Source organism: Acipenser ruthenus, chromosome 25 (genome assembly GCF_902713425.1).
Source record: "Acipenser ruthenus chromosome 25, fAciRut3.2 maternal haplotype, whole genome shotgun sequence".
Classification (NCBI taxonomy): Eukaryota; Metazoa; Chordata; class Actinopteri; order Acipenseriformes; family Acipenseridae; genus Acipenser; species Acipenser ruthenus.
In genome coordinates this window covers 23202752-23221771 of record NC_081213.1, presented here as the reverse complement: position 1 = coordinate 23221771, position 19020 = coordinate 23202752, and the positions used below count along the sequence as shown (strand labels likewise).

Below are 19020 nucleotides of genomic sequence, written 5' to 3'. Positions count from 1 at the left end.
CAGATTTCATGTTCCACAGCACCACCTGGTGTACAATGGCAATTCTCCTTGAAATATGAGTTGCCTCTTACCAGTACAGTTTATTCTAGACTGTTTACAATCTTTAGTAGATAAATACATAAGCAGCTTTGATTTCTCTATAATATACATGCAGGTTAAGATGGGGCTGTGATTATTGTTTGTAATGTACACCTTCATAATCCCGCTGTTAGAAAAAGAGATACATTTGCACACGATTCTCAGATGCAATCCGAAGGTTTTATAAGAGGCTAGGGGTGGTAGGAGAAGAGTTTTGAGAAGAGTCCTGAAAATGTAAGGCAGTCAATGTTGTTTATTGTTCTTCTAAAGCCATGTCATGTGTAAACCTAGCTGGAAATGAGTGATAAGAATTGCTTTACTATTACATGGAGTACATTCAGGAATAGTGAGTTTCTGCCGAACTCGTGGGTTCTTTAATCCATTTTGTACCACCCAAAGAGTGCATATTGTGATTCAAAGTTATTGTTATTAAAATGCGTTGTTTGTGTAAGGTAAGATGCTTAATAGTTGTGAGAAGAAGCAACAGTAATTGGTTGAGGTACTTCAGTCATCTAGCTCTGGTAACTCCTAATGTTATGATGCATCTCAGAATATTATAATGAAAATAAAGGGAGACAAAGATACATCCCATTGATTTGGAACTCCTGTGAATATGATGAAGCGATGGCAAGCTGGATTTGCATTGATGAGAATTGGACCTCCAATTAGAGTTGCATTGACAGTTATGGAAGCCAACACTGTACCCTCAGGGGAATCCCCATTGATTTGTTTTTGATGAGCGGGTTTGCATTCATGGTCAGTGCACCTTGAACATTTAGATTTCCCAGAACAAACACAATACTGGTATTTAGTAGTGTAGTTTTTGGGTTGCTGTACATACATTATGTAAATCTGCCTGTAATCCCCTTTGATATGCAAAACTTTCCACTAGACTTTCCATCTTTTAATAAGACAGTGAATGGCTAAGCAGTCTTATTTACCTGAAGGTACAATCTCTGTGCTAAACCATTTATTTAAAATAAATGCTTTAGACTGGCACGGGGAATGGGAAATGTATAAAATAAGAAAGAACAAAACAAATATGTCCTGTGCTTTATTTGCTTTCTGCATTTCTTGATTTCATGTGATACATTTTGAACATCTCTGTATTTGGCGAGAAAATCTGAATTATTGTATTTTTTAGTTATACTGTGGTCATGGCCACCACATACCTTTGTGTTTGTTATGCTGACTGGTTAAAAGTTAACCGACATATAGGTAAAATAAAAACACTGTCATAATTCAACACAGACTAACCTGAAGGTGGCAGCAGAAATAGAAAAATGAATGTGCACTTGCACATACGGCAGTGAATAATTTAGTTACCTGGCTGTTCTTAGCTGTTGTTTTTCTGATTTTGATCTACCCACGGTAGCACGGTTTTGCAGAGCTGTGTGTTACGTGGTTCCTAGGTATCAAGTGTAAATACAAGGTGATGCTTGGGATTAGGTGTAACATGACACCCCCGTCACTAAAATGGATAAATGCACTGTGTTGACTTTTATTTAGTTATTGGCATCCTTGCATATACAAGCAATGTTATGAACATTTACAAGACAGTTTCTGAACACTTCTTGAGCCATGTAGTGTTCAGAAACTGAACATTAGTGGGTTTTTTTTAATAAATGTATTTTAGATACCATTGTTGAAGTTCTGTTTGGAGATCAGGTTTATAACATATGAAAGCTGAACAGTTGAACAATAATGATGTATCTTAATTAGTTAATACATTGTACCAATGATAAAAACTTTGCACTAGAGCAAAACTTTTTTTTTTTTTTTAAATACTGTAGAATTAACCCATACAATTTTTAAAAGAAAGCCTGACACCTTCAGGCAAACTAAGATACTTGAAAAATGTAAAATGAAGTCTGTACTGCCATCTGCAGGGAAACACACACATTAAATGTGAAATTAACCAAATCCAAAAATGAGTCAAAATTAGATATTTTCATATACAAATAACTACTTGTATATGCTAAATATATTTCATCTGATGTACAATACTCAGATGTATTTTAGATATAGAATGTTCATATGCAGACAGCATTGTCTCGAGGCTGAAACCCATTTGACAGTCAGAATGGTACTCAAGTGAAAACTCCCAAAATGAAGCAACGTCTGTCCACTGCATATATGTAGCAGTCTACAAATGGCCAACTGTCGGGTTCGGTTTAATGGCTTGTACCATCTTGGGGGTGTTCTAATACATATCAATGACCTTTGGTATTTCTCACAGCTTTGGTAGAATTCTCATCTTCAGCCAAGTCATTTCTAACAGCACAAGGCTTTCAATGATGCAGTTAACAAGTGCAAGCAAATGAATATGGAATTGTGTTAAATATTATCAACTACATGTTAAGCAATCGGAAGAGAATATATTTCAGTAAATAAGTTTCCTTGTCCTTAAAACATCTTGAAGGTGCCGTTGATGGATCTTCCCAGTCCTGGTTAGTTAAACATGCAGCAGAATAAAGCACGGCTTTCTTCTTAGTACTGTGCTTGCAGAGACCCCAAGTCTACAAATATGAAAGGGAAAAAGAATAAAACATTGGAGCCCAAAGGAAAAGGAATTGCAAGGTACGCAGCAGCTATTGACTTTCAAACTTTTTGAGGTTAAGGAATATTCAGCAATTTCATTTCTTGACTCAAAATGGCACAACAACATTCACTTCTAAAATAATGTTACAGGATATAAGTATTGGTAAATACTGTACAATAGTATACATATTTTAAATCTGTTTTCCAAAATAATTACCAATGGAATTCTAACCTGTTCTTTTTTTTATAGATGGCATGGAACTGTATCGACTGATCTAATGAAGCCAAATGTTCTCCAACTTAAGAATGAACTGTCCAATGAAAGCGACTCTGAATGCAGTTCAATCCCGGAGGGCAAGCAAGATGGACTTGGGAGGAAAGTGAAAAAAACTTTAGGAAAGCTACTGTTTCTCAGTCACCACCATCAATCCCATGAAAAAATGAAGAAATGTCAAGATAATACATTCAACAGGCTAACTACAACAAAACATGCTGGCTTTATTGGAAAAAAGAGTTTCCTTTCAAAGTGCTTTAAGGAGCTGCCATCTCCAAAACTGTTCCCAAAAATGAAGCCGATGGTGGATGAGAACGATTATTTGAATAAATATAACACTGTTAAAAAGGATACCAGAGGGACAAAGACAACGGATCCCAGGCAGTTTTACAAGATAGACAAGAATAAAATATGCACGTCATTTAAGCCCATCCACATCCAACTGGTTTGATTTTACACAAATATATTGCTTATTTTGAATTGTCATAATTCCCAATTTGATGTGAATTATGATCAAAAATCATAACAATTGGGCTACATTTTAGAGTACCTTTTAAATTTTCATAGGTGACATTATCTATCAATAACTAGTTTCATTTTCCATTTTAAAATGGTCACATTAGTTACCCTGTGGTTCAAATAAACATCATATATATTATCTGTATTAAACATTATGATCAATTATCTATGCAATTCATATATTTTATATCAATTGTTTAACCTTTTTGCAAATGCTAAAAATCTGTAAGTCTATAACACCATTAGTTGCTCCTAACGGTATTATGGTTGGTTTTAAAGGGGGGTGTCAACATTTTTCATAAATAGATTTTTTAATTTACTGGGCCGAATAAATTTCACTTTTTACAGCAACTATCCAAGTTAACTATGATGTGGTGGAGGCAGAAACAGAGAAGTTGATAGGAAACAAATTGGTTTTGAGATCAAGACGGACGTCGAGAAGAGTCTCTGTAACCAGCTTGCCCATTGGACTACAAAAGGTAGAAAATACATATCACAAAAATGAACAGAAAATAGCAAACACAATAGGAGTCAGATCTAGTTTTCAGTAATAAATCTTGTTATTTTCTTAGTAAATGGTGGATACAGAATTTTTACCTTTAGCTAATAAATATTGCATTGTTGAAGGGGAACACTATGGGTCTTTTCCAGTTACACCTATTCATTTCTGATTTGCTAGGTTCTATTTCCGTGCTACAGTAGCACGCTTCCTCAAGCCATGTAGTGTCTCAAAAAGCCTGCAACTATAATTGGCAGATGAGTCAAACATATAAAAGCAAAATAAAAGCATAAGTTGTTATTTTTAAATGCTTTAATTACTACTATTTTTTCTTTTTAAAATGTTTCTTCCAATTTTGTAGGCACCGTATTTAAAGAAAAGGCAACACTTTGGAATATTTAAAAGAAAGAAAAGGAAGCCAGTTGATAAAAGCAGAAAGCAGTCTGTTTTAACATTAGGAAAGCTCCAGACTCAGGCAAGTAATTTTGTATTAAATCATTATGCAGTGAAATTAACCTTTTGGTTTAGATCTTTGTTGCCATAAATATTGATACTTTTAGAGTTTAGGTAAGATTATTCATGGCTTCTGGTTGCAACTGAAGAACAGTTTGCTTAAATTACTTTGCATGTACATTTGTTAGAAATGGTTCATATGAATCTACAGCATATGTTCATCCAACTTGCTCAACTGTTATAAAAAAAAAACAAAAAAAAAAACTTGTAAATCTCCCCCTCAAGTCTTTTTTCAAATGTATTCATATATGTATATTTATAGTTGCTGTGTTTGTTTTTCAGGTGGATGATCTCATAGAAACTGTGGCTGATAGATCAGTGAAGCTCCTGGCACAGAGACATGCAGAGCTGGAAGAGTGTGAGTTTCTTGGGGATGAGATCCTTCTATCCTCCAAACAGTTTCACAGGATTTCTAAGAAGCATGCTCGGAAATACAAATGGAAGAACTTGTGTTTCCCTTGTGCGTGGTGCTGTTAAGGAACTGCCCTCAAAAACAAGAAAAAAAAGGAAACACACAGCCAACTAAAGTTAAACATAATGACCTGATTTCCATATGTTTAAACATAATTTACTTTTATATATATATATATATATATTAAAAAAAAAGGTTTTACTAGGTGGCACTGTTCTGCAATGGGAATGTCTACCATTTATGATAAACTTTTGGAATAAGATCTCTGAAGGAAGTTTGTAGATTTAAACTATAATGGACATGTGAAAAATATCGATCATAGCAACAGGCAATTGTTTAAACAATGTGATTCCATAGCACTTAATATGAAATTGGTTTCTTATTATTTATTTATTTATTTGGCAGACACTTTTATCCAAGGCAACTTACAGGTGTTACAGGGCAGTACAATTTATGGGGCTATAAGTAGTTGAAAGAGTGGTGGGGCCAGGAAATTGACACAGTCTGCCATAACTGTACAACCTACTGTTAATTCAGTGTTGGAAAATTATGACTTTCTGTTCTGTATGTTATCTGTGCTTTTGGAGCCTTGGTCAGAGCAACTAAAACACCTTCAGTCAGGGCAGGAAGTTAAAGAAATGATATTCATGGAATGCACTTGTGTATTAAACGTTATCTTTTTCACATCAAGAGAAAGAAAGTAGTAATGTAACTGTGCAACTCAACATTTCACTCCCTTTAGCATAATACATAATCAGCAAAAACACACACTTCCAGGAAATTCTCTTCTTTTCATAACTGAATCTAGTGACAACTAACTAGTTTCAAACTATATGTATTACAACACCATAAGCATTTGCCAATTCGTATAATTTTTTTTTTTAAAAAAGGACAAGAGAGCTGTTATCTAATAACACACTAAAGATTGAGGGCCGAAACACGTGTAAACAAACTCCTTGGTCTCTTCTCAGTGTCCATTTTCTGTTTCCATTTGGTTTCCTTGGTGTTCATCAGCGTCTGAGAACTTTTCATCATCTAAAGCAGAAGCAAATATCAGTACAAAGATTAAAACCATGAACAAATAGCAACTTCAATAAAATAAAATATTTCAAGAGTGGACAGTTTAATATCTAAAAGACCCAACACTTACTTTCTAATGTTTGTTGAAGTTCCTGGATGGTGCTTAGCAAAACATGAAATTGTTTCTTCCTCAGCTCAAGCTAAAAAAAATATAACACACACACAGATTTTATATATATCTCTCTAGTTAAAATAAAACTTAGAAAAATGGTCTGAATAGTTGCATTACCTTGTCTTCAACATTTTCTTTTATCTGGGACAGATGCTGCAGTTCTTTGTCAAGCGATTCAAGCTGCCTGCAAGTTATACAGATATTTACGAATAACGAACAGGGTACTTTCTGAGATGATAAATGTTAGACAACGATTGATGATAAACATGATGGAATACATGAAACATAAAATTACAATTTTATGAGCAAAGAAAAAAACAAAGCTGATAAATGTGGTGTGCCATTTATTAAACGATGACTTGCAACACAGACAGTAAAACTTAATAAAAAAAGGACACAACTTTAGTAGAATCCTGCAGAACTGAAAATGTAAAACCTTGGTCATAACTCAAACTCTATCTTCTTGCTGAAAATCAGGGAATACAAATGTTGATGTGTGATTGTTTCAGGAGGCAACACAAAAATCTAAAAATACAGATTACATTATGTAATGGGAAAACATGTTTGATGCAATGTACTTACTTCAATGTGTCGTGCCTGAGATCTTAAAATCCAGATTACAGTATGTAATGGGAAAACATGTCTGATGCAATGTACTTACTTCAATGTGTCGTGCCTGTCAGGATGCTGCTGAATGACCTTTGCTAACGCATCATATTCTAAAAAGAACACAAAAGTACACATCTATTTTGAAATCCTTACGTTTTGCAAATGTTCTCATGACAATCATTCAGATCCAACATAAGGATCTCATTTGGACTTTTTTTTTTTTTTTTTTTTTTAAATATGAGATTAACAGTTTATTTGATCTACATCTACACTTGTTTGAACACACACACAAAGTCTGCTTTCTGATTTATGGAGACAAAATAATAATGATTGCACCTATGTGAAGATCACGACCAGTTTACAACAATGACTAAACTACTGCATGCATTTCCTCTGTGACTCTAAACCACAATAATGCTAAACAAAATAAAGACTATGTAAACAAACGTTTCTACAAAACTTTTTTTCAGTACAGAACATCTAATAATAAAACTCTTTACCTTGCCGGTTCTTTCGTATTCTCTTTGCTTGTAAAATTTCTTTTTTACATTCAGCAATTTTTTCGTGTGCAGCTGTTAAGTTCTGCCCTGTAATAGCAATTCATATTTAATATTCATTTTCCAGTATAAAAAGAAAATATGGTAAAACTAAAACATACACTGATATTAACCTTTATATAGTACATGCATGTCTCATGCTGTGTGGTAAAACAATCTAATTGGGACTGCAAAAACATTTCACTGGGCAAGACCATATTTATAAACAGCATGTCTTACCTATTTCTGTGTAGATTTCTTCATAGTTCTCCATTTCCTTTAGGTTCATGTCATAGACCAGCAACGTTTTCCCCATTGAGAATTCACATTGTCCCAGGGTACCCAACATACGCTGGTACTGTGTGTACCTACAATGACAAAAAAGCTAATGTAGTTTAATTTGTAAATAAACAACATTACTTGATGATAATGATAATAATAAAGTGAAAGATTAAGAGAGAGACAGGAAAATTGAATTATATATTTAAGACATACATGAAAGACACTGATAAGGCCTTGATTGTCAACATTATTACACATTTCTTATATATATATAGGTTTAAATAAAACTCCCATTGCATTGTGGTCTGGGTTTTTACTACAAGTTTAAGACACACCTGAACTTGTTACCTATACACTGTGGTGGATAATCACATTTCTAGTAAAACCTGGGATGGGTGAAACTGCTATACAATAGGAGTCTTATTGCCATCCCTGTATATATCTTACAGTTTTGTTTAAAACTGACTAGTATGATCATTTTCTTAAATCGATTTGAATTAAGTTTGTGGTGGTCCAATACAATAGCTCACTGTATTTAAATTGAGCAGAATATGTGTAGAGTATCAAAACACTTCATTATTCAAGGGATAACAGTGTGTGTGTGTTAACCCATGTTAACACCACTGGTTTTGATTACTTACAATGTAACTACATGTTTGTTAAATGTATTGTGCAGGCAGATTTGACTGTAACTGCAGCAGTTAAGGCGTGAAAGATAACTATAGCTTTACCAGGACGTACCCGTCTTCCTGGGATCCAGAATTACACCACTTGATGAAGCTCTTCAATAGGACATTAATGCGCCGATCGTCACCAGCTCCATCGCCGTCAATCAGAAGCCGCTTCCGGATGACCTCATCTAACAACGTGTATGGGGAAAAAAAAAACAACAAAAATCTCAAGTGTTAAGGCTTGTGCTCGACTCATGTCTTGCGATGCTACTGTAATAAAACTACGCTGCCCCTTACACGGTAACATATTCACAATTTACTCCCCCACTTGCAGTTGCACACATATAGGCAGCCTAATTGTTTATCTAAAGCTGGAACACATTTAACTGTTTGAATGCAATGTTGTTAGATGTAGTATTCGCCGTGTACATGATAATACTATACATCAACACACGTGCTAAGATTTCCCACACATGTATATTTATTTTCTACTGTACAGGCAACCCAGTCGTTCTATATACACCAGTAGGTCACGCAGAAATTACCGTAAGTCAAATGGGCTAAACAAGCCAATGTAACGAATCTACACTAAAACTCCATATTCTAAACAATGCGTTTACAAAACTCGACTGTGCAGCAAGCAATCAGCCGAAAAGGCCTGGCTAGTTTTTCAGTGTCGTGCAAACGAAACTCAACAGAATCGTTAAACTTTCACAAACGAAAGAAAAAAATAAATAAAAATAAAACATCACGGTGCTTACTCTTACAATTTTAATTCAAACTTACCATCGGTCACAGACCCCATTGCTGAACACACCACAGTACTACCAACACAGAGAATGTTTCTTCAAACAAACTTTATTAGCAGTTCAAAAAAAATAACAAGGGTTTCCTCGGCAATATTATGGTAATATTATGTGCCACGCCTCTGAAATCAGTTGTATTGATTGGCTAGACGAAAATGGTGTTTCTGTAACATAAAGGAGGTTAAGAAACTATCTCGCTTATTTGACATGTTGGCTCCATCGTTTCCGTACATTAGCATGCCATGCTGACTCTTAGACGGATCCGAAATGGCGTCAATTTCTTCACCATCTCTGTTCCATAAACTTTGCTTTGTGATAGGCTCGCTAGAATAACTTGCATATGGACGTGCAATGCGTGCGGGAAAAGTGACGTTTCTCCTCCCAGAATGCAGCCTGGTAAACAGACATGGAAGCTGCTGGTGAAGACCTCCACAGTCACTGAATACTGCATTCGTTCTTTATTCACAAATCCCGCATAAACTATCAAGTCGTTAAACTATACAAACGCCTTTAAAAGCTCTCTTTTGAATTTGAAACATCTGGATTCAGGTAAGCGGGGGATAAAATGGTTGTTTACGTTTTTGCTGTTTCTCAAAAGGCAATGATAGAAACATGTCATTTAAAAAAATACGTTTGCAGTAAAAAAAACAAATACAATACAGTAATCTGCAACTTGATAATATAAAGTAAAAACATATTGTAGATTTTCAAAATGTATTTATCGAATAGTAAAGGGAAAAATACCAATGGTTTACTTGTCATTCTGTGCATAGTCTTGAAAGACCACACCAATGAATTAAGCAACATAGATGGATAGTGGCAACTTAGTTGAACAGTAAGTATTTACTACAGTCGCAGTGGCACCCTACACTGATGTAACATAAATCAAGAAAACATGTCAAATAAAAGCATTTAGTGAACATTAGCCACCAATTAATATGATAGACCAAACTACACATTTTCTGGTAGTTTTAACAAACAATCTTTATCAAAATAAAAATAAATCACTAAAGCAATTTCAAACATTTGTTTATGGTAAAAGTATTAACACCTTTATATTAAAAGTTTGTAAAAATGTAATAGAACTAGTTAAAAACATATATTCATTGATGAAAACCATTACATGGTAATTAAACTACATTATAAAGTCAATAGTCACAAAAAGAGGTAATTATTTCCAACATCGGTTGAAGAAGAACGTTTTGGCAACACAACAGATGATGGTCATGAAAAAGGAGTTGGATTCACAATTTAGAAAAAAACACTTGTAGCAAAGGAAATGGCTACAGAACAGTTTCAAACAAATCTGGAATACCACAATCCACAATCAGAGCAATAATCAAGAAGTACCACAGAAAAAATTCAACTGAAACTCTTGAAAGAAGTGGACATCCAAAGAAAATTACTGGTACACCAGGTAGGAGAATCATCTGAGCAGCTAAAAAAACAAATCCAAGATTAACAGTCAAGGATGTAAAGAAAGATTTAGAAGCTGTGAGGCATAGGAGGCTGTGTGGTCCAGTGGTTAATGAAAAGGGCTTGTAACCAGGAGGTCCCCAGTTCAAATCCCACCTCAACCACTGACTCATTGTGTGACCCTGAGCAAGTCACTTAACCTCCTTGTGCTCCGTCTTTCGGGTGAGACGTAATTGTAAGTGACTCTGCAGCTAATGCATAGTTCACACCCCCTGTAAGTCGCCTTGGATAAAGGTGTCTGCTAAATAAACAAATAATAATAATAATATTTATTTATAATGTTTTGTGTCTAGGGTTAATTGGTCCACCAAAGACATAGAAAAGATTCTTTCTTTCTTTCTTTCTTTCTTTCTTTCTTTCTTAACAGATGCCCTTATCCAGGGCGACTTACAATTGTTACAAGATATCACATTATTTTTACATACAATTACCCATTTATACAGTTGGGTTTTTACTGGAGCAATCTAGGTAAAGTATCTTGCTCAAGGGTACAGCAGCAGTGTCCCCCACTTGGGATTGAACCCATGACTCTCCAGTCAGGAGTCCAGAGCCCTAACCACTACTCCACACTGCTGCTTGAAAATTAAAAAAATGTTTATACAGAAGTTACAAAAACTACTGCATAAGATAAGAGCAAATCTGAACCTGTACTAAGTATCACACACATGATTAGACATCAAATATCATCAAAAGCATAAAGCAGTGGTTATAGGGGGGGCAGCCCACCGCCTCCCCAGATAAGAAAACTGCTAAGGAGAGCCCCACTGGAACAAGTGGCCAAGGGGAGCTGAAACAATATTATAGAATAATTGAAAGTTTGTGGAGGAACTACAATGAGAAGCACATGATTATACGTGAAAACTGTGCAGTTAATTGTCATTGTGTGGGATAATCTTAACAACTTTTTAAATAAAGCAGCACAATTAACAGACCACCACCAGATCTTCCCAAACAATTTCCTTCTCCCTGTCTTATATAAAAGCATGGATTCCTAGATACAAATATAAAAAAAACGTTCAAAAAGACTACAGAAATTCCTGTGTATCCCAGGTGAAGAACTTAGGACTGTCCAAGTACTAAATAATGTATTAGTAAGAGCAACACTTCCACAAGATTCTCCTAACATATTACAATATGAAATAGAATAACATATAGGCTCTTGGGTTATAATAAAATATAGGCTCTTGGGCTACATATTGATTTAAAGCTGTTCTTACAAAAACAAGAAATTTTAACCGGTTAAGGAGATCCAAGAGAGAACTTAACGTCACAGAGGGATCCTTTGTTTTTTATGACACCTTCTCTGATCTATATGCCAGCTTAGAAATTTAAAATGAACTACAATCAGGGTTAGGATCAATTCCTTTTTTTCAACTCAATTTCCAATTCCTTTTTAAAATCAATTCTAATTCCCATTCCCTTTTAAAAATTAATTGGAATACAAAAAAAGGAATTGACCCCAACCCTGACTACAATTCCATGTGCCATATTAGAGGAGCTAAAATTGAAATGACCGAAACAAGGGTTAGACACTGCCCCCCCCCCCCCCCCCCATGAATGGTTATAGTAAAACAAGAATATTCTTATGAGCACTAATTGTAACCTATTATTTATTATTTGTGCTCCCTTCCACGTGTGGTCATGCCTTGCCTTATTTGTCTGAATCGCCACCACAAGCTGGGGGAATGCTGTTTCCTTTCAAATCGAAACAGCTTTCTTGTCCGGCAAGGAGACACTGTCTTTCAGTGGAGGTGTGACTTAGATGTATCTCCAGTTAAGACGTTTATTGCCCACTTAATGTCTCTAGTCTGTGAGCAGAATAAAAATCTTGTATCCAAGCTTAACAGTGAGAGCGCCCTATTATATTTGAAAGTTAAAATTGTCTGTTTTCTTTTGAAGCTTTGATGTTTCAACTGAAACTGCCATCTCCCTTGTCTGTTCCCAAGTATAAAACGTACAGTATTATTCGAATAATGTTTTTTCCCATTACAACTACAGGTGACAGAATTCAGAATGTTCCTGCCGTTTCCTTTTGGAAGGACAATGTACTGTTTACAAGGCTCTCGGGGACGCGAGTACCCCTGTCCTTTACGCACTCATGGTTTGTCGGGACTCTCAGGTTTGCAGTTGTCTGCGTCTCCAGGACGCGCGTCAGTCCTTCTGCGTTTCCGGGTATTTAATTTTATTATTTTAAACTATGCAGGTAATACAACAGCGTTGTGTGAGGTGCAAACTTTGTTTTGCTGAAATCCATTTCAGTCTTTCTTGCTGACTGCTTCCCAAGCATAAGCAACTGTGTTTGAATGACGTTAGCGGCTACTGACAGAAAAAATGGCTCGGAGAAGTTTAATGTCATTTTTTCAGTGTCTATTTGGCTGTACTGTAGTAACAATACTGCTAAGTATAAGGGTCTACTGGTTGCTTGTTAGTTCTTAGCAGAATTAATGGTAGTTCTGATGTTGGGTACCGGTAGTTTTTTTCCTCCAAATTACAGCAGGTAGATGTATAGAGAAAAAAAAGGAAATGCAGTCATTTGAATATCCCTACCACTAGCCCATCGTATATGGTTAAAACATGAGCTCCCCTCTTGTTAAGTTTGATATTAATTATCTTCATGCAGTTTTAGAAAATGTAACGAAAGCAGGACTTCCTAGAGCTTAGTGTTCTGGCACAGAGAGCAGCGCACACATAGTTTGCAATATTGAATAAGCAAGTTAGTTAGTTCGGAGAACTCAGTAAAAGAATATAGGCTTTAAGTGAGACCAAAAAATGTTAATTTTAAAATCTCATAGGGTCTGGAGCATTTGGTCTCCTTGAATGTTGGTTTAGTAGAATGTCCTTGGTCTTTATCCTGGAATTTAGGTTTTGTGGATTCTATTGCCTATGCTTTCTGCTTGTGGCTTTTAGTGTGTGTTTATTATTGTTAAAACTTTAAAAAAATTTAGAAAAAAAAGATTTGTGTACCATACCATTAAGACTTTGTCTGGGACCTTCCGTTTTTTTTAGTTGAGAGTCCTGGACACTCAATGGGAAAACACTTTGGAGAGTCCTGGTTTATTATATTGTTGCTTGCTTTTTAGCAGTGCTTTGCATTTTTGCACAGTGATACCCTGAAGCAACACATATGAAAACTGCTTTCTAAATCGTTTTTTTGTACTATTCAACTATTCTTGCTGCTTTGTCTTGTGTAAATTATTTCCTCTATTAAATCAAGCTCAGTAGTGCCCTTGATGTTTATTGTGACTCTCAGCTTGAGGTTCCTGAGGTCATAATTGCACCAGTCGATGTCCGTCAGTCTTACAATCTTGATTGTGCGTACAGTACGATAATTATGAAAGATGACAACCCCCTCCACTGGTTAAAATCAACTCAGTTCTGATTATTTGCTAAATATCTGTTAGTTAGGTATTAAAAAAAAATTCAATAAAAAAAAAATTCTACAGTATTTGTGGCATGCACATCGTTTCAGTCTCAATATCAGCAGTTTACATTTTTTGTTCAGGATATTGCATGTTTTATCAGTTTTTATCTACTGCTGACTCGAAACCTCTGATTCACCCTTCTCAATAATTAAGCACGTGAAGTAAAGAAATTAAAGATGTTTGTGTTTTCAGTAATTCACCAGGAAATAGGATTATCAAACTGCAAACTGAAATTCTCTAGGTGGTTAACCAGGGATAGTACTTAGTAGCTTGGATTACTTGGCACTGACGACTTTTTTCCATAAGTAGCTCATGTACTAACATGAAAGCCGTTAGTGAGAGTGCTAGAACTGCTGCTGTCATATCCAATCATCACAAATATTATGTCTTTCATACGGATAAATAGGACATTCCCTAAACAGTGATTATTTGGAGACTGTGTAAATTCTTGATTCTAAGTCCAAATTGCTGTCTTTCGTTCTGATTTGTCTTAACTGAAGTGGAGAAGTCTGATCATCTATAAAACCAAACCGATAGGGCTAATGGGATTTCTTTGTCACATTTGACAAAGTAAGGTCCTAATGGCCCACAGATCATAGCCTTTTTAAGGCTACTGTAGTCGCCCCAGGTTTAGACTTATCCACAGTTCACAATGACCAGAATCAGTAGACCAATACTTGTGTTCAAGCAGTAGTGTTGGAACAATAACCAGTTATCATAAGATTAGCAATAATTTGTTGTCTCTTATACTGAAATTATCAATAACGATATTATTGTCAATGACATTTTATTCCTCTGTCTAACTTAGTACTTTGTTTTTCCATAAAGACGTCCAAGAGAAGATGACTTGAATTCTGTCTCCCTTCTATAGTGGGAGACAGCAGTGGTATGACAGAGAGAGAAAAAAAAAAAGATAAACTGTGAGAGAGTAAGAACTGTTGCACTAATTAAAACAAAATAAAACATGTTTTAAGATTTTCTTGATTAAAATGTCACTATCGACAGCATTACAGTACATGTAGCAGACAGATTTAACTGGGAATAGTGGGAGAATATATATTTTTTGCATGTCTGATGTTCATATAACCTTAAACGTAGTGCATGATATTTCAACAGTACATAACTGGGACCGCACAAAGAATGTATGATTGGATGCATTTCTGATTTTTGTACAGTCCACTTGAACCCGATCCTCTAAGATATGATACTCTCTATTAACTGATGGACCTCAGTAAATATGTCATTGACACATGCTCATACCAACTGAACGGTACTGATGGAAACTGATCAGTGCACATTTTATTTTGGGTCAAGAACAGTAAATTCAGCTCTTAGCAGGACAGATTGGATTCAGTTGCAGATAAAAAAACATGTTTTTAAAGATAGTGCATTTGGGAATTCAGTTTCACTTATTACATGCTGTCACTTCATGTAATTGCCCAGTTTAATCATGTTAAGTAAAAGAAAGCAAGGGTTTAATATAATTACTGTACCGTTAAAAGCTTTTTCACCGACCAAAGTGAGTTTATGTGCGTGCTTTCTTGTTGATGTGTCTGTCTTGGTCAACAAGCACGGTGAAAAAAAAGCCTGTCGGATTACTTTGGCATTGACATGAGAAAGCACGGCAAGAAATGTTTTTGGAATGCTATTTTGTAAATTGCCAAATACTGTGTTAAAGTGCTTTGTTTTGCAATAATTTTCACTGATCATCTTTGTGTAGTATATGTGCTTTCCAGTACTTTGGTGTTTTAGACACACTGATGTTCCTGGCATTGATCATTTACTTTAATAAAACAGCTGTAAGTAATCCCCCCCCGAGTGGCTCCCCTGGTAAAAGCACAGCCGTGTGGTGTGCAGGGTGAGTCATACAGTGCAGGTTTGAATCCTGGCTGTGCAGAGTCACCGGTCTTCACTGGGGATTCCGAAGCAAGCGTTGTATTGGCTCTGGTGCTCCCGCGGGTTAGGGAAGCAAAACCGCCAGGGACTGCTTCCCCTCATTGAGCTGAAACGAACCCTGCTGGCCAGGCGCCTAGTGAGCCCAGAGCATACACCTGCGGGGATGGCCTTTCCCCTCCAGGGGCTGGTAGCTCAGTGACATCCGCTCTCGAGTTCCTGGGTGTAAAAGAGGAAGCTGGTTTGGATGTGGGGTAGGAGGATGCCCACTGAACCTTCAGTTCTCCAGAGCTGTGTGGGGAATCGCTGCGGAGAGGAGAAAAAATAATTGGACATTCCAAATTGAAACATTTTTTTTTTTTTTAAAAGTAATAAATACACAATGCAGCTACAATGTAGTATGACTCCCTCTGAGATGCAATATGTTTACATACAGTATCTGATGGACCCCTGGAACCAATTAAACCGGATATAACAAGTTCTGCTGTATTTAGTTTGGGTACATCAGTCTTTAGAAACTAATTAAACTGATAGAATATGAATATCTGTGGTTTATCTGTTACAGTAACTGAATCCAATTTGTATTTTAAAACTGCAAATATACTGTACATGTGGAAAGAAAAAAAAATGTTTACTCTGTCGACAAATGCTGATTGTTGTCTACATCTAGGCTTTGTCTTTTATGAAATTGAGATACTACTGTATACTTTAAACATCGGCACTGATGTTATGTTGTTAATACAGTAGGCTGAAGTATTGTTGTCATTTGTCCATTAGGAAGTCTGTACTGACTAAATGTATGTAGAAGGATTTCAACTGGCACCTACTGTAATGTATTCCAAGAATGTATCAACAAGACCTTAGACGAGTTTACACGAGTGACTTTTAACCACTTTTTTAAGGTCACAGTCAACGTAAGGAAAAAATTTCAAAAATAAATAAATAAATACTACTCATGATTTAAAGTAAAGGAATTTTGTGCAAAGCAAACTGCTATATGCTACTGTACAAGTTCTGTTCAGATTGTTCCTGCCCAAACAAAGAACCTTGTTTAGAAAATAGGTTTTCAGATGCTATACCTAGAATTTTTATGGAAAAGTTAGCTGTGTCTTAAAGTTGCTTGATCTTCAGTTTTAAAGTGTACATATTATTGTTAGAAGCCGAATTTTGGATTTTACACTTGCACTGTAAGGGGGGGTTTCACAGGCCCCGATTACTTACAGTAACATTTGGCAGCCCAAGATTATTGCTCATCTGGGTCTTTGAAACCTTAAAATAAAGTAGGCCTAATCATTTGTTTTAACTTATAAAAGAACACTGTAAATGGTGTGAGCCCTATCGTGTGACCTACATAATAAGGATGATTCAAATGAGCTGGGGCTGTTTGTATTGCCTGTGAAATCACACTGCAATACAGTGCACTACCACGCATATAATTGTTCTGTAAAGTATTATAGCCCAAGTGTACTGGTTTTGATTTCACTGTATTGTCTGCTGAGCCGCTTTAGAAAGCATGCATTTTCAGTTGGTGGAATTGTGTTCAAGGTATCCGTGTATATACAGTAGGCTGTATTACACAAGGTGCTGTTTTAGTGGATAAAGCCGTCTGTTCATGGTTTGATGAATGGAGACTGTCGTCTTGTGGAGGGTCCTTTATAACACACTGGCGATTCCATAATCTCTGTGCAGTACAACACGCTCTCCATTCTGCTCCCTGGGGGCTAATCTGAATGGAAATGGGGAAAGTGAAACTGCTTCACAAGGGCCTGTGGCATACTGCCAGCCTCTTCAGGGAAGTGTTAGATGTGAAACTTGGTGGAAGATACTGGCTTTTTTTTATAATTTCTTCAGTGACATTTCGAGTGCATGGTACAAAGAGGCCTTACAGCCAAACCAAAACCATTTATTTTAGGTTACTGATCATGTCAACATGAGCCAAAAAGCTCACCTTGAGTTTTTGATGGGTCTTCTTTGCAGAGTTATTATTATTATTATTATTATTATTATTATTATTATTATTATTATTATTATTATTATTATTATTATTATTATTATTATTATAATATTATTATAAAAGCACAAAGAGTTACCTTAAGTGCATATAGGGGTGCCTCTAAGACCATGACATTTAAGATGCCATCCAAAAGGAAATGCCCATTACCACTTAATGTAACTCATTTCTCACAATCATGCTCAGATGCAGGACACCAAATACCCCCTCCCTGTCTTCAGTACTTGAGAATACAGCTTGGTTAACTACCCTACTTATAGTACTTGTTAGTCACCTTGTATATTTAGACAAGCTGGGCTATCCATGAAAGAAGTGTGCTTATACATGAAAGAAGTGTGCTTATACAACCAATGCAGTCAAGTGCTTCCATCTAGTGCCATGAATTGAGCAATGCACTTTCTCACGTTAAACACTGTTTAAAGAGATGTTGGCAGGGCTGTATTTTTTTCACAGTAAAAAAAGTGCTTATTTCACAGTCGGAAAATAGGTCTCTCACAATTTTAAACATAATATTTATTGATGCAGAAAGCAATTGTGTTGTCACATTCAAAAGTGACAGTTTTCTCTAGAGTTATTATGCAACAAATACTCATATTTAAATACTTGCCTGAAAAACAGTAAATGCTAAATTGTAGAATATTTTATTTTTGAAGTCCACCTTTTAAAGACATTATGTTTTCACCATCAGTGAATTATCAAACAAAATAACAACATAAATATATGTAAAAAATAACAGCAGATATGTGAAATGTCCCTATTTTGCACTGGACAGAGCCATGTTTAGCAGATATATTTCCGATCTTTGATGCAGCTGGTGTCTTTTTTGTTGAGACATTTTAAATAAACTGTGCCGCTCTATACAGTGGCTTCAATCATTTACCAGTCCATGTAACCTTGAGAGTCATGTGTTAATCCAGAACTGTTTGATAAGATTGACAGTTTTACTTCCACAAACATTGGAGCAAATGACACTTTGGTGTTAAGACTTTGATAAATATGTCCATATGTTTTGTGTTTTCAACCATTTCTTTGGTCCCTGATATTTATTTGCTCTTTAATACAGATTTAGCACTGACCAACAGTTTCCTTGTTCTTCTTTTATTTAAAATTGGATCACCAGATTCAAAGGCAAATTACCATTTCTTTATGCGATGTACACTAATGTACAACTTTTTAAAATAACCTGAACATTTCCGATTTTATTTTGATTTGAAGATGGATCGTTTTATCATTATTGGGGAAAATGTAGATATTGTTTTTAAGAGGGTTCCAAATGACAGGAAGCA

At 35.7% G+C, this 19020-nt stretch overlaps 2 protein-coding genes across 4 annotated transcripts in view; one reads left to right on the top strand and one right to left on the bottom strand.

Annotated features, from left to right (window-relative positions):
• Nucleotides 1-5207: 5207 nt before the first annotated feature.
• LOC117413884 (THO complex subunit 7 homolog) lies at nt 5208-9062 on the bottom strand. Its single transcript, XM_034023287.3, has 8 exons — nt 8913-9062; nt 8197-8314; nt 7414-7541; nt 7138-7224; nt 6690-6747; nt 6146-6212; nt 5987-6056; nt 5208-5871 (listed from the first exon to the last, which is right to left on the bottom strand). Exons 1-8 carry the CDS (start codon nt 8929-8931, stop codon nt 5804-5806), a joined length of 615 nt encoding a protein of 204 aa, XP_033879178.1. The 5' UTR covers nt 8932-9062; the 3' UTR covers nt 5208-5803.
• Nucleotides 9063-9262: 200 nt separating this feature from the next.
• Nucleotides 9263-19020, top strand: part of LOC117414113 (ataxin-7-like) — a 32757-nt gene continuing 22999 nt past the window's right edge. The window contains exon 1 of one of the 3 annotated variants that reach the window (XM_058999673.1): nt 9263-9481. The gene's annotated coding sequence lies outside the window, so the exon portion shown is untranslated. Of the gene's footprint in view, nt 9482-9536; nt 10350-19020 lie in introns of those variants that run through there. The other 2 variants (XM_034023827.3, XM_058999674.1) reach the window with 2 other exon arrangements.